This window comes from Heloderma suspectum, chromosome 4 (assembly GCF_057233095.1).
Source record: "Heloderma suspectum isolate Gila_16-S chromosome 4, 16-S_ref, whole genome shotgun sequence".
Classification (NCBI taxonomy): domain Eukaryota; kingdom Metazoa; phylum Chordata; class Lepidosauria; order Squamata; family Helodermatidae; genus Heloderma; species Heloderma suspectum.
This window is the reverse complement of record NC_139461.1, coordinates 143,363,112-143,377,460: the sequence shown is the minus strand read 5'-3', so window position 1 is coordinate 143,377,460 and position 14,349 is coordinate 143,363,112. Positions and strand designations below refer to the sequence as shown.

General features: G+C 38.3%; 2 protein-coding genes across 13 annotated transcripts in view; both read right to left on the bottom strand.

Moving 5' to 3' along the window:
• Positions 1 to 14,349, bottom strand: part of LOC146347486 (uncharacterized) — a 185,626-nt gene that overhangs the window by 48,350 nt on the left and 122,927 nt on the right. The window lies entirely within an intron of this gene.
• RALGAPA2 (Ral GTPase activating protein catalytic subunit alpha 2) overlaps positions 1 to 14,349 on the bottom strand; it is a 280,593-nt gene that overhangs the window by 187,922 nt on the left and 78,322 nt on the right. For 8 of the 12 annotated variants that reach the window (XM_084850724.1, XM_084850733.1, XM_084850725.1 and 5 more), the window contains 4 exons: positions 10,903 to 11,067; positions 4,964 to 5,104; positions 2,008 to 2,169; positions 404 to 480 (listed from right to left, as the gene is read on the bottom strand). In XM_084850724.1, coding sequence (XP_084706850.1) covers positions 404 to 480; positions 2,008 to 2,169; positions 4,964 to 5,104; positions 10,903 to 11,067 — 545 coding nt within the window. The remainder of the gene's footprint in view (positions 1 to 403; positions 481 to 2,007; positions 2,170 to 4,963; positions 5,105 to 10,902; positions 11,068 to 14,349) is intronic. The other 4 variants (XM_084850727.1, XM_084850735.1, XM_084850729.1 and 1 more) reach the window with 2 other exon arrangements.

Sequence of the window (14,349 nt, the reverse complement as noted above, 5' to 3'; positions counted from 1 at the left end):
AGCTTTAGGGCACAGTCCTATGCATGTTCAGATAGAAAAAAAGTCCTACAACTCCTAGCTGGGGCATGCTGGGAATTGTAGGACTCTTTTTCTGTATAAACATGCATAGGTTTGCACCTAAACATAGGATTGCACCTAAATCAAACAGCAACTTTGAATAAGCGAGCAATCCCACAATATTTAATGTAACTATGAAATAACTATGTAACTATGAACGCTGCATGTACCTGTGCAAATGAACAAATTCTTCATGCGTTTCCCTTCAAGTCACAGTTTCCTTATTTTATAGAATTGATGAAACTTTTCCATTTAAGTTACCCTTTTAAAAGGCTTTTTGGATATAATAAAGCACAAACATACTCTTACTTTTATATGCACTGTAAACCTCTTTATTCCAACTTACTTCTTGGACTGTACTTTCCTTGCTGATAATTCCCTTAGTTTCTGAAGTTAAATTCTGTGAGCTTTCCGTTTTTCTAACTGTAGTGGAAAATGAAAATCTATTTTTAAAAAAGTCAAAATACTTAATTCAAGAAGTGTATGGATTATCAACAGTGAACCGCTGATTTGTTACTGCGACCTAGCAACCATGACATTTTGTAAACTATGCACTTATACTCTACTCTACTGGCAAGTCCATCAAAAAAAGTTGGGGTTATATATACATACAATAAAAGGATGAAGAGAATGAACTAAATGTAAATGAAATGCTGCCTGCTGAAATTTTTACAAACTGACTAGGGCTTTAAAAAAAAATTAAAATAAATTAACCTGAGCTTCCAAGTGCCAATTGTTTTCGTTTTAAATGCCATAGCTGAGGTTAAATTTCAAACTGTAAAATTAACATTAACAACCACGATTCTTTTCAACCAAGTTTAAATGTTAAGGGAAATTGTTGGCTTTAACATACTACAGTTGTGGTACTGTGATGGCTTAAAGCATTTGTTACCTGAGAGAGCAATCCTAGGGTCCCTGGGAAAGCATCCCAGGGATCATAGAATATGACAGATTTCCCCTCCTGTGGCTGTAGGATGGGGAAATCGAAGTGGTCATTTCTACACTCTCACGCACACACTCCCAGCCACCCCAGAAAACACAGCAGCAGCTTCTCTTCCAAGGATGCAACAGCATCTTTGGAAGTGGTAAGGGAGGGTGAAAGGAGGGCATTCTGGTGAGCATGGAGGGAGATGGAGAGATGTGGATCTGCAAGATCTAAAGGCTCTGCATCTCCCATCCCAAGGTGACTGAGTAAGCTGGATAGGCTCAGAGGCCCATTAGCTCTAAATAGCAAAATAGAGGAACGGGAGGCTGTAAAAACCTCTGTCACTCCACTCACTCTGTGTGGTTCTGACTCGTAGAGCATGGGATAGACGGAATGCTCCGAGATCAGAACTTTCTGTCCATAGAGCATCAGTGCTTTAGGACTGCGCTCTAAAATGATATGAGTACTGGGCTTTTAGAACATGGTTGATTAAGAGGACTCTTAAATTCTATGCCATTCTTTGCTGAAACTTTTAAAGCTTGTACATTGTAAATGGGTAGTATTCCCCCAACCACAACATGGGCTGACAGCCAACCCTATGCATGTCACCTCAGAGCTAAGTCCTACTGACTTCAATAAAGCTTACTCTCAAGTAGGTGGGTATAGGATGTCAGCCTAAGCTGTTAATTTCTTATTTATTTTACAAGCATGAACAATACTAAAGCATTTTATCAGTCTTATTACAGTGTAAAAGACTACAATCAACTTTCTTGGCAAGTCACTAGAAATATCTATTCTATTTACAGTTACACATCTAACATTCTGGTGAAAAATCAGAGTTGTTGCATTTTTAAAATGCTAGGATAGTATTGTAGACAATACAACATGCCTAGTAAAAACACAGCTCGTGGTGTGTAATGTACTTTAAGCATTGTTGCATGAAACAATTTCATACCAAGCAAGAGTTCTTCCTCACTGAGGTCCTTAAATATGTTGACAGACAGCTCCTTTTACTTCTGAATTACCTTGAAAAACGTGAGTATTGCATTGGTCTCGAATATCTGAGGTGCTACTGCTTCGAGTTAATTGTTCCTGGTCTAAAAATGAACCATTGCATTCTGTTCCTGCTAAATGTTCCTGTTGATAGTATTCAGCTCCATTTTCTGATTGTTGATATTCTTCTGCTTCTGTAGGGATTGATACAAAAACGTTTCAACCATATAAAAATTACACATGCTAATGCCCTATTAACAAAGTGTGCAACATTTATATCATTAATTCATTTGTACCCTCTTTATCAATTAATAGAGAAAACAAAATAACATCTTAACTATTACTTAGAATTTATTTACAGTTGGTGGTGAACAAGTGATCTGGGAACTTCAGTCATTATTTCTCCACTGCAAAATGACTGGAATGGGGTGTGAGTTGGAAGTGAGAAAAGGCATGCAGGAGAAGGGTTAAAATTGGCGCACACTGATTCTAAAGGTTTTAATTCTATATTTCAATTATTATTATTTTGTTTTTTCCCTTTTATTGTTCACCACTGGGATAATTTACTGATGTACAGTGGTATATAAATTGTGTAAATAAATAAATAAAATTAGAACCTATCCGAATGTTGCTCCTTCCTTGTAAATTGAATTTCCTCCCACCATTGTACTGTGGAAAAACAGCAGCTGTGAAGAACTTTCAGATCCAAAGTTTTTAACATTAGACATAAAAATGTCCTATTCTTTTCTCTCTAATCCTCATCATATCTTGGATTTTGTGTATGCCAAATGTCAGCTTACTAGCTGGTGTGGAAATACTGTTCTCCGATCTGATACACGTGTGGAACTTTCTCCAAAAAGTGTTGTCATGGCTGTAATGGACATTCAGCTTTGACCAAAGAGATTCCATTTTAAGTTAGTGGCCATAATAAGATTAGGGCAAGAATGTAAGGCAAGAATACTTATTGAAGGCTTAGCTTAACACAGAAAGTGAAGAATAACAGGATGCAGTTTGTGGGTTTCTCTAATTTCCTATAGAGCTTGTGGTCAAGTTAGCATTTTCCTGTCTGTCATTGTGACCTTTATGAATTTACGTCTAGGCTTCAAGAAGAGAAGCATAACACATTATTGATTTGTATGAGAAACCGAAATGATGAATAGCAAATACAGGAAGGGAGGGCACGGAGGTATGTGGTTTAGCATATGTTGTTATCAGCTATAACAGAGGGTTGAAAGTTCCATTCTTGGTCACTCAAATGTTTGAGGTGAACCATCACAATGTCAATACTCCATCCTGAATAAAGCTTTTTGTGAGTGCAGACCGTGTTAGTGTTGTCCTTGAAAGTCCAGCTAAGCCGCTGACCATGACAGTGTGTATGCATGTAAAACATACATATATCATGCAGAACTGTGCATACTCTGCAGTAACCTCCACCCCATTATGGTTGAAAAAATCTGCACCAACACTGAGTGGTGACATCTGCATCCTGTATAGCTATGACATTTAAGCAAATGCGTATATATTTCTTCAGTTTCCATTCATTATTCTCCCACTGCTGGTCATGGGGTACAGCAAAGAACCATGCAGAATGCTGATACGTAATGTACAACTTGTAACTTCAAACTTACTTTCAGGTGGTTTTTTAAATAAAATATCTAGAAACTAATTTGCTTCTGCTGTGGCTAAATCACCACGTTTTCATGGACAGATATTTCTGCTGGATGTAAGCATCATTAGAGGTGTTAGCAATGTTAACTGACCTCTTTTCCTTTCCTCCTGAACTCTTCACACTAAATGTTTCAGTTTAGTGTCATGTCCAGCTGTTTGCAGTTTTAGTATCAGAGAGTCCCAGATATGTGGCACCAGTTCTCTGGGAATGGATCCAATTCTGATAACCAGATTAAGATAAGGAAGTACAGATCCCAATAAAAATATGATTTTTTGAATTCATTATATAATGATGTTTGGTTCAGGGCACAATTTGTTTTGTGAACCCCAGTTTAAACTTGTGTTCTATATCATATGTAGTTCTGGAGTTAGGGAAAATGCATATTTCTAGAAGATATCTATCTATATCATTTACAGTGTTCAGCAAATCTTTCCTTGACCCATGCATATATCACAAAGAAGACAGAGGACCCTATAGGTATATTCTCATCCATCTGAGCAACTGAATCAGCCACCATGCTTTTTTCTCCTCCTCCTTCCCAATCCCTCTTCGTCATCTATCATGTCTTTTAGATTGTAAGCCTGAGTGCAGGGACTCTTATTTTTTATTTTAGTGAGCTTTTGTTTGGCTGAAGAGCAGGACAAAATGCTTTAAATAACTATTCTCACACTTTCTTTGGAGGATTATTGTATCTTTCAGTCATGTTGGTCCTTGCTGGGTGGGCACAAATAACGTTTTTCATCTTCTTCTGTCCTTGTAGTAGGCAAACTAAGGTACCTTCTATCAATTTACTGCACTTTTTGTATTCTGTTTCTCTGTGTACATTTCATTTAACTGGGTAATCAATTTGATAGCATCCTCTATTAGCTATATCAAACACGTTTCTATTGTGTTTCTTTTATAATTTCACAAGTCTTCACTGGTATTCCATGCCTTTGATCAAATCTATATCCATTAAGGCCATGGTGTGAAGGTTTTCACCCACACAGTGAATGCACAAGTGCCAAAATATGGGGAGGAAAGGGGAAAGGAGTCCATCTACAAGCATATTAACAGAGCTGGTGTGGTAGGTATTGTTCAAGGATAAGTGAGCCAGGATGCATCTAGAAAAAGAACCATTAGAGCGCAGAAGCTGTTTTACAGAATTTGAAACTTTAGATAATAGATATTTGCTTTTGAGGTAGAACTTATATATAACACACCACCATTTTCATTCAAAATACAGTATTATAAAAATATTTACATTCAGAATGTTGCATGCAAGACACAGGACAAAAAATACAGAATATTCAGAAGCAAAACAGTTTTGAATATCATACCTGAAAGCGTGTGAGAGTAAGAGGTATAAGAGATACCAGGTAAGATAGAGCTCACAGTGTGAAGGAGAAGAGGTACACTTTTAGTGACTGGCAAAGTCTCACAGAGATGAGCACAGTTGCTGATAGACTGGCTTCGCTTAGCTTCCCGGGAAAAATAAATTGACAGAAATCAAAATAGTAATAAAAGATTTGTTTAGTAGGATATTGCATAAGAGAGAAAAAGAGGACAGTAACAGAAACTTTTCTTGAACATGAATTCCCATGCACCCATGATATTTTGTTTCTATTAATGTAAATACAAAAGGAATTCAGTAAGATATAATTTACAAGATTACTATTACTCACGGAAGAGGCTACTTTTTAGAATGCCAGTTTACTAAACCTCTCACTAAAAAAAGTTGCTAGAGAAAGGATATTTCCTTTAGAACATCTATATATGGAATTATTTCATTTTTAAAAAGTTGCTAGTTGTGAAAAATGGATTACCAGCAAGAAACATTAATTAGCCTTGTTTCTCTTTTGTATCTGCTGTTTCAATTACAAGCATATTCTGTGTCCACATGCTGGGCTACTATGGACCAAATGGGCTTCTACACCATCACCTAGGAATATGTGGATGCCTGTAAGAAGATGGGAACTAATGCCCAACAGTGGTGAAATTTTTAAAAAGTGAGGAAAGAAGGGCAAAGTAGATTTAGTCTTTCATATTAGAACTTTAAACTCCACCCCCTATTTCACATGAACACTCTGTTACTAAATATATCTACCCAGTTTCACTGGTTTAAAGAAGATTTATATCAAAGTAACCACATTTAGCATTGCAACCTTAATTAAAATTCTCTTTTAAATGTCTGTCTTCAGAATTAATTATAATCTCAACTAAAAATACAAGTCCCCTTGTTCAAACAAACAGCAATAGGACACTTTCTTCATCTGCCTTGTGGAAGTAAATTTTCTCCAGGTAGAAAGGTTTGCACTTAGTAACCACATGATGAGCAGAAATTCAACAGCTGATGCTTTCCCTATCATGGAGATGCAGAGATGAAAAGCAAGGCATCAGATTTTCAATATTTTGCCTGTTATGCAATTGTTGAAGATGCGGGAACCCAGCCAGAAAAAGGTGGCAATATAACTTGATATAACAAGTTATATCAGAGCTCTCTTGAGAAACGTTCAGTAAACTATCCAATCAATCAACTCAGGGCAGTGAGAGAAGAAAGGCTATCTATAAACAAGATATCCAGTCTAGAGAGCAACGAGAAAACAATGCTGAAGTGAAGAGGAAACAACAACCGGGGGGAGAAGAGGGCCAGGGTTACACATGCAAGGTGAAAAATGTGTCTATATACAAGATCACATCTTTTTGCTTTATACTGAAAAGTGACATCTCTGGAACATCTGTGTGAACACTAACAAAATTTTAACATGCTATGTACAAGATCTTCTACAAGGCAAAATTGGGACACTGATTTATTAGGAACAGCTACCAGAAAATCAGGACTATCCCTGGTAATCAGGTACCTTGTGTGCTAAGTGTTATACACATGTTCCAGTGGTACCTGATTACCATGTAATACAATCTATTTAACAGGAACATTTAAATCTCAGTCTTGCTGATTTCCAGAAAGACCCTAGCCAAGAAGGGCAGTTTGAGAAATTGTGATATTACAACAATATATCCCCTAGACTTCCCCAAAGTATTAAAAAGTAAAGCATACCCTGTAACTTTTCAAGATTTAGACTCTTTTCTCAGTTCATTCCAAGAAGCCTTCTACCAATTAAGTACCACTATCAGCATAACAATGGATAATCAGTTTGCCCTTTGCTTGGGCTCTGGTAGAAGGGTAGGCTGTACAGACCAGTTTGGTAAATATTTAAACTGGAAATTTACTGAAAGGGGGAATTCAGTGTAGTTCAAATGACCAGCTACATGGAGTTATTGGCAGGACTAATGGAAATCAAAGCACAATTTGGAAAGACAAACTGGGTCATTCTAGTTTTTGATAAGCAATGAACTAGGTTTGGGACATCCCCAGCATTTAAGAAGATGATAGGCCAGTAGGTAGAGAGTACTTGTAGCAGTAGTCCCTCTAACACTCCAGTTTTTTTAAAGATAGATAGAGATAGATAGATAGATAGATAGATAGATAGATATTTTCAAGGTATTTTGTTCCACTCCCTACTACTCGAACTACCTTCATTCTTTATAAATGATGCTAAGTGTTATGTGGTTAAACGGTGAGGAACTGAAGTGGGCTGGTCAGTTTTGTGGACAACAACTCTCCAGAGGGGTTGTGTTCCATTTCTAGGTCTTCTTATGGAAGGGGCATTTCTACAGTCCCAGATTACATCAAGACCGGGCTGGTAGTTTGACTACGGGCTCCTTCACACTGGGCTTCTATCCTGTGATAGAGATTGCTCCTTCATGGAAGTTTGTGGGCTCTTTACATCACGCCGTGATCCTCCAGGGAGTCTCCTGCACTAAATGCCCTTTGTTCCATTTTTAAATAGATAGCAGATAATGAGCTATCAAATTATCCCATTGTGTTCCGCTTCAGTTCCCTCCGTCAAAAGAGTTAAAGCAAGAGTTAAAGCGGCAAGAAGAGGAGCGAGAGCAAAGAAAGATAATGGAAGACTCAGCTACAGGGGAGAAGGAGGGGGGAAGGGGTGGGGGAAAAGGAAGCACATCAAAAAGGATCATTGTGATCCTGCATTTAAAACAGGAGCGGAAAGCCTCGTTTTAAATGCAGGATGTCAACTGAACAACAACAACAAAAGAGATGCCCTATAACTGCTCTGAGGTGAAGACTGAGGGCATCCGACACAAAGACAGGAATTTGCTTCTGCTGGTTTGGGGAGCAGTAGGTCTTGCCTGAATTCAGAGTGATGAATGGCTATGTGAGGAGAGATGACGTCCCATTAAAAAAAAAAAAAGATTGTTGAGGGGGGCATTTCCCCTTCTTAAGGGTTGCAATAAAAAAAACTGGGATATTGGGGAAGAGGGGCAAACTCTTCCAGAAATGAGAGGAATATCTTTTAAAGCAGAGATAATAATACTGATCTACCTTACAGAACAAGGTAATTTATGTGAAGCACCCTATCACTTGAAAGCACCCTATAAATGCTTAGATGATGATGGTGGTGATAGTACATAATTTTTACAGCCAATTCACACTGCTATAAATTTCTTAGATCCAAGGTAGCAACTTTGGTGATAGCATTGCTATTGCATTTGACTGGATTACTAAATGAGCAACATTCTTAGGACTTATCCCAGAGGGGTAGTTCTATTAGTCTGTTTTAGCAAGAACAAGGAAGAGTCTTGTCGCACCTCGAAGACTAACAGACTTATTGTGACCTATGTTTTTAGGGAGCACAGCCCACTTCATATATACAATACATATAAGAATACAGAAAGAAAACTGTAAACCGTGGAGCCAAAGGCATAAAATGCAAGAGGAACAGTCTGATATTTCTATACTCAATGTGTTTCTTTCTACATATTTAATTTTGCATAGAAATGTTACAGATGTATACATCTTGAGTGTCATGTCCTGTTCACAGTCTATAATTTTTTTATGATACGTACACCTCTGTATGTGTTATCTATCTTCCCACTGGGGATAACACATGATGCAGTGAGCTCTACTCCAGGAAAGCTTATGTCAAAATAAATGTGTTAGTTTTTAAAGGTGCCACAAGAAACCTTTGTTTTTATTCGTTGGGCTTGATATAGGAAAAGTATTTGCAAGTGTTTCAAGATACAGAACATCTTCCAAGATGTCTGCAAACATGTGGTAAACATGACCTCTATACTACACAGTCTCAGTTTCCTCCATCAAGAGAAAGAACCTGATAAATGATTGAAAATGCACACACACAATCAAGGAACAAACTAACATGAAAAAGAATTTAGAAGTTTGCTTCAAGGCATGCAAACCTTCTATTTTGTGACGCTTAGAGTGGAAGTTCATCATCAAAAGTAATAGATCTTTCAGACAGTGATTCAGATTAGGGAAACAAACTTGGATAATGATAGTATTTTAAAGATTAGTACTTATTGTTACAAATTATGCCCCCCTTACAAAGTGGGGCATAATTAAAAATAAATTAAAATAAGGGTTCAGGATAGCTAGTTTTGTCTACAGGCACTATGACATGTGTAGTCCCAGCCTATGCATGTTTTGTCAAAAGCAAGTCCCACAGGATTCAGTGGGTTTACTCTGAGGTAAATGTGCACAGGATTGCAGCTTTACTCTGTATGATGATATATTACTAAGCAATTTAATAATGCTACTTTCAACTGAATCTCCAAGTTTATTGATACTCAGTAGATTATATTATACAAATGTTTATTTTCTAAGTTTCCCCTTTAAAAATAGGCATGCCTTCTGTTTCTGCATGTTAATGCCAAGGTATACATACTGTTTGTAAGTCCATATAATAAAATTTTCCTTTTGTGTACAAAAATGTTAGTGGTTTCTATTTTCAATTTATTCTAGTTTTTCTCTTTAGTTCCAAATGGCAACATATAACATACATTTATAACATGTGTGTGTATGTGTGTATATATATATATTTCAACTTTATGTGTTGAGTTAGCCATATAATGCATTTCATGCTATTAAGCAAGTTCAGGAATTCAGTTACACATATTGCAATGTTTCCCAAATTTTCTATCTTCATTTGTCTGACAATTATTTGGCTGCTGTGAATTTTTACAACATGTTTCAACTTTTGGTAAGGCAGAAGTTACCAAAAGACATTTAGGTGAAAGTGATTTACATCCTTTTTTCATAAGGCACTGATTTGGAATGTTCAAAACATACTGCAAAGGGTTGAACCAGTAAACTATTTAGTGAGTTCATGATTGAGGCAAGATTTTAATTTGGGACTGTTAGGCTTGGATCCAAAGTAGCCCTTCAGGGAATGACTAGAAATCTAGTAGAGGCTGCTGCTCACAGAAAGAGGAGGGGAGGCAATTTCCACTGATTCCCCCTGCCACCTGTAGCCTCCTGTGCACCTCCCACACTGTTCTGGAGGGTTCTCCAGCTCTCTGGAAGAGATGTGGGGGACTCAGAGGGAATTAGAAAAACCACCTCTCCCAACTTCCATGAGTGGAATTCCACTCACAGGATCTCCAGATCTAACCCACTGGGAGCTATAGCTCTTTATGCTAACAAGTATCATATGGTGATGAGTAGTGAGCTAATCCAATAACATTCATGTTCTGCTCTAGAAGGATTATATAATACTATAATAAGAAAAATGCCTGCAATCCTATAATAGAGTAAATACAATTTGTAGATGCACATGGAGCTCTTTCCACAGCATCTTATCTGCTTTGTCTGCTCAAAACAGATTGGAGTTGCTTACTGAAATTTATTTTAGACACAGATGTACAAATCCCAGCTCCTGCGGACAAGACTCCCCTCCTACAACACTTTACAATTGAAGGACTTGTTGCTCCATAAGTATGCTGCATCATGAAGAGAAGTACCACCCATAGAAGTGATGATTGAACTTACCACTGACTGATTTAGCTTTAGATAATTAACAATGAGAAATCCCAAAATGAAAAGGAATTTTATCCCTCCCACTGCACCTCACAAAACCTGAATAACAAAGGTCCGGTGCCTCACACCTACTGTGGTGAGGACTGGGTTAGAGCATACTCACCCCATTCCTTGGATCATAACCGGTAGCCTAGGGGAGGGGCTGTCAAATCTCTAGAAGGCTTTGCATCAAGGCCATGCAAGTACAGTCACATATGTAGGACTGTACAGGGGCCATGACAAAAAACAAATGATTAAAAAGCAGTTTACATGCTCAAAGGACCCAATATCAAATGGCAGAAATGCATTCCAATTACTATTAAAAAATAAAATTGCCAACATTTAATTTCTGATAATTAGGACATTAAATTGCCTGTTCCTAACCTGTTGCTCTCTGACGCACTATATTCCTCGCTTTCTCAACTCCTGGTACTCCTGAGGTAGTAGCACTTCTAAACCTCATTGGTTCCACAACTTCAGGATGATTTCTCCAGCTTAAAGAAAATGATCTTCCAACCGCAGCTCCCTTCTGAGGTTCCAAAATGCCACCTTTCAAACAGTGGAATATAGATGGAATATAACTCCAGAATATTTAAAATTGAAACAATTCAAAAGGAGAAATTTTACAATTAACAAATCCATCCAATTAGTGCAATTAATCAGTTGACTAATCTCAGATATAAATGTTGTTTAAATTAGAGTTGACTTTTTGTTTTTAAGATGACCGTAGTGCTGATACTGCAAGCAAGCCCTTGTTAGGGAACGAACTGGTTTGCACGTAACGACAGCCTGTGGGTTAAACAACCCACGGGCTGTCATGCACAAACGGGAGAGTGGGTGCACTGCGTGCAGTGTGCCAGCCACTTCCACTTTTAATCAACAACCTACAATTGGCTCATTTTTAGGAATTTGAGTTTGACGAGCAAACCCAGAGTGCTGGGTTGTTTAGGTGCTAAACAACACAAATAGTTAACCTGTCGTTTGTTGCAGGGCCAACTGCTGGGTTGTTTAGCACCTAAACAACCCAGTGCTCTGGGTTCGCATGTCATGCTCAGCACCCTAAGAACAGGCCAACTGTAGGTTGTTAAGTAAAAGCGGAAGTGATGAGCATGCAGGAGGCAGAAGCGGAAGTGATGAGCATGCAGGAGGCAGCACTCTCTCCCCACCCCTCCTCATCCTTGAACCAGGTGGGATTCAAACAATGAGAACAATTTATCTGGAAAATTTCCAGCACATGCCATACAGAAATAAATGTCAGCTATACAGCAGAATTAATATCACCTCCTGTACATTCAATAGAACTTGTTCAGTGAGGTGTGGATTCACCTCATCCAACAACTCGGGGTAAATTTTACCCTGGGCACACTTCTCATTTCAGAATTTACACACACGTAGATTGACAATGTAGCCCTCCTCGGAGATTGTCACCTTCATATTAGTGAACAATGTCCCCAAATTTCTGCCACTTACCATTTACAGTTTTCTTTCTGTGTAGAAAAAGTGCCTGGAGGAAAAATGTCCCTCAGAAACCAACTGAAGCCTTGGTTTCGGGATATTTTTGTCCCAGCCAATGTAGTATGTTGGGTAATTCTTTTCCAACAAAAACTGATCCATGGAGAAATACTTGAATACCCATACAGAATTTTCTTTCTGAAAACCAAAGAGAGCCAGGGACCAAACAAAAAATCTCACGAAATCTATTGATTTTTGCTACTGGGGCGTTTTTTTTGTCCAAGCTAACATTAATATATTGGGGTAAAATATGCTCCATGGTACAAGCAAGCAGAGGTAAGTGCACTTCTTCTGTAATCACACATATAGCTTTCTATTGGGGACATTTTACTACCCCAAAATGTATTTGTGGCCTGGGATAGTAAAATACACCCAACTTTGGTTTTGTTCCACGAAGATTGAGAATTTTCAAAATATCAAACATAATAACAAGACTTCAGCAAACATTCAGTTAGTTCATAGCCCCGGTTTTTGACCAAAGAGAGAAAAAACGGATGGTGGAGGAATGAAAACACTTAACAATGAGAGAACAGCCCTCCTTAAGTTTCTCCAGAAACTAGCTTTTTACACAAACCACCAATTACGGCCAATCATAATTAATCTTGGTTTGGGATACATACTGGGGAACCACAGACACTTTCCACTGCATGAATACAGACATTTGTCTTGCTGTAATGGGTATTCACTGGGAAGAGACATTGTGGGCATATAGCAAGCTAGTGGTCAGGTGGGCAGAAGGTAGATTGGGATCTATTGGTAGATATCTGGATGATCTGAAGAAGATTGGCAATGATTTCTGACTTACAATGGTGTTAACAATGGCAACAAAATGACCCCCCCCCCCGAAATTATACTGCTGGAATGAGGAAAGCTGGAAGTGGTGGGAGTGGATTTTTGTGAACCGTGGACTCCTTTCAGTACCGATACTCAAAACAAATTCAGAATTTTTTAATTCTAAGTTTAGTTTGCACCTAGCTCCATTGGTGGTTCTTGGGGTTCTGGTAAAGAACAAAGTAGATCCCACAAGCTTGAAGTCTGCCCATCCCTGACATAAAGCAACAATCACTCATAGTTGCACAGACTGGCAACGTGTGAAAGCACGATGTCCCAAAGTCAAAGAAATCCGTCAAAATAAATAAAACGGCTTCCAAATGGCATAATTGTTTTACCAATCTCATTACTGAAGGAGGAGGTCCTATATTTTAATGCAGTAGAACACTGTTAGCATTGCCAGGACTTTTGGAATGGTTTCTTGAAAACAGTTCAACACACAAGAAGTATAACAGAAAATGTGGATAAATGACGACACACATTATACTATCTGCTCTTTGTTTACCCTTTATTGAGAAGAAAAACCGCTCATATATGTCGGAGAATCTTAGCTCAAATTCTTGGGTGGACAAAAATAAGTAAACAGGAACTTCACCTTCTGCTTCAGCAAAGCACAGAGAACCCTTCTTAACTCATAATAATCCATGTACCATCTCAAGCATTAGCACTTTCATATGTACGCAAGGAGCTATAAAAATAGCATCACAAAAGTGCAATGGGTGTATTAGTAAGGGACTAAATTTATCATTTGCTCATTTTATGCCGATAATTTGGACATATTCATTGACATGGAATTAACATTAAAATTAAAGTTCGAACCCTTTTGTTGCCGATAGGTTTCTAACAGAGACCTTAATATAAGCCACATACTAACTTCTTGCTTCTAAATCTATGAAAATCTGAGAATCCAAAATAGCCCTGTTCACAAGAGCTGTTTGTGTGCACCCCTTTTCTCAGTGCCAACCACAGCATTAAAGTAATAAAAAGTGGCAGTTCATTAATATCTGGAGTTAAATTACTCCTATTTGTGCTACAGATGGGGATGGCAGGACAGTTGCAGGGGTTGGTCAAGCAGCAAACAGACATGGCTGACAGAAGTACAGCAGAACGGAGAATGTTCCTTACCTGTGGATTCTTCTTCTATTTTTTCACCAGACTCTGGGTACTCTTCTCTCTGCTCAGCAGGGGTCAGGGTCTTTTTAAACTGAAGACTAGCTCAAGGGGCTGGGCTAGGAGCACCTCCTACTTCCTCCTTAATGACAGAAACAACTGTCTAAGCAGTAATCCTTATTTAATATGGCCTAACCCAGACCCTGGTGATAACTGCATATAGGATGGGAGCTGGACCACTGTTTGGCAAACAAGGAGAAGAATTCACAGGAAAGGAAAATTCTCTGTTCACTCTACTTGGCAGTATCCAGTGGTCTCAGACACTGGGGTGTAACAAAGCAGTGTCCTATACATATAAGGTGATGGTGGGGAGTACAT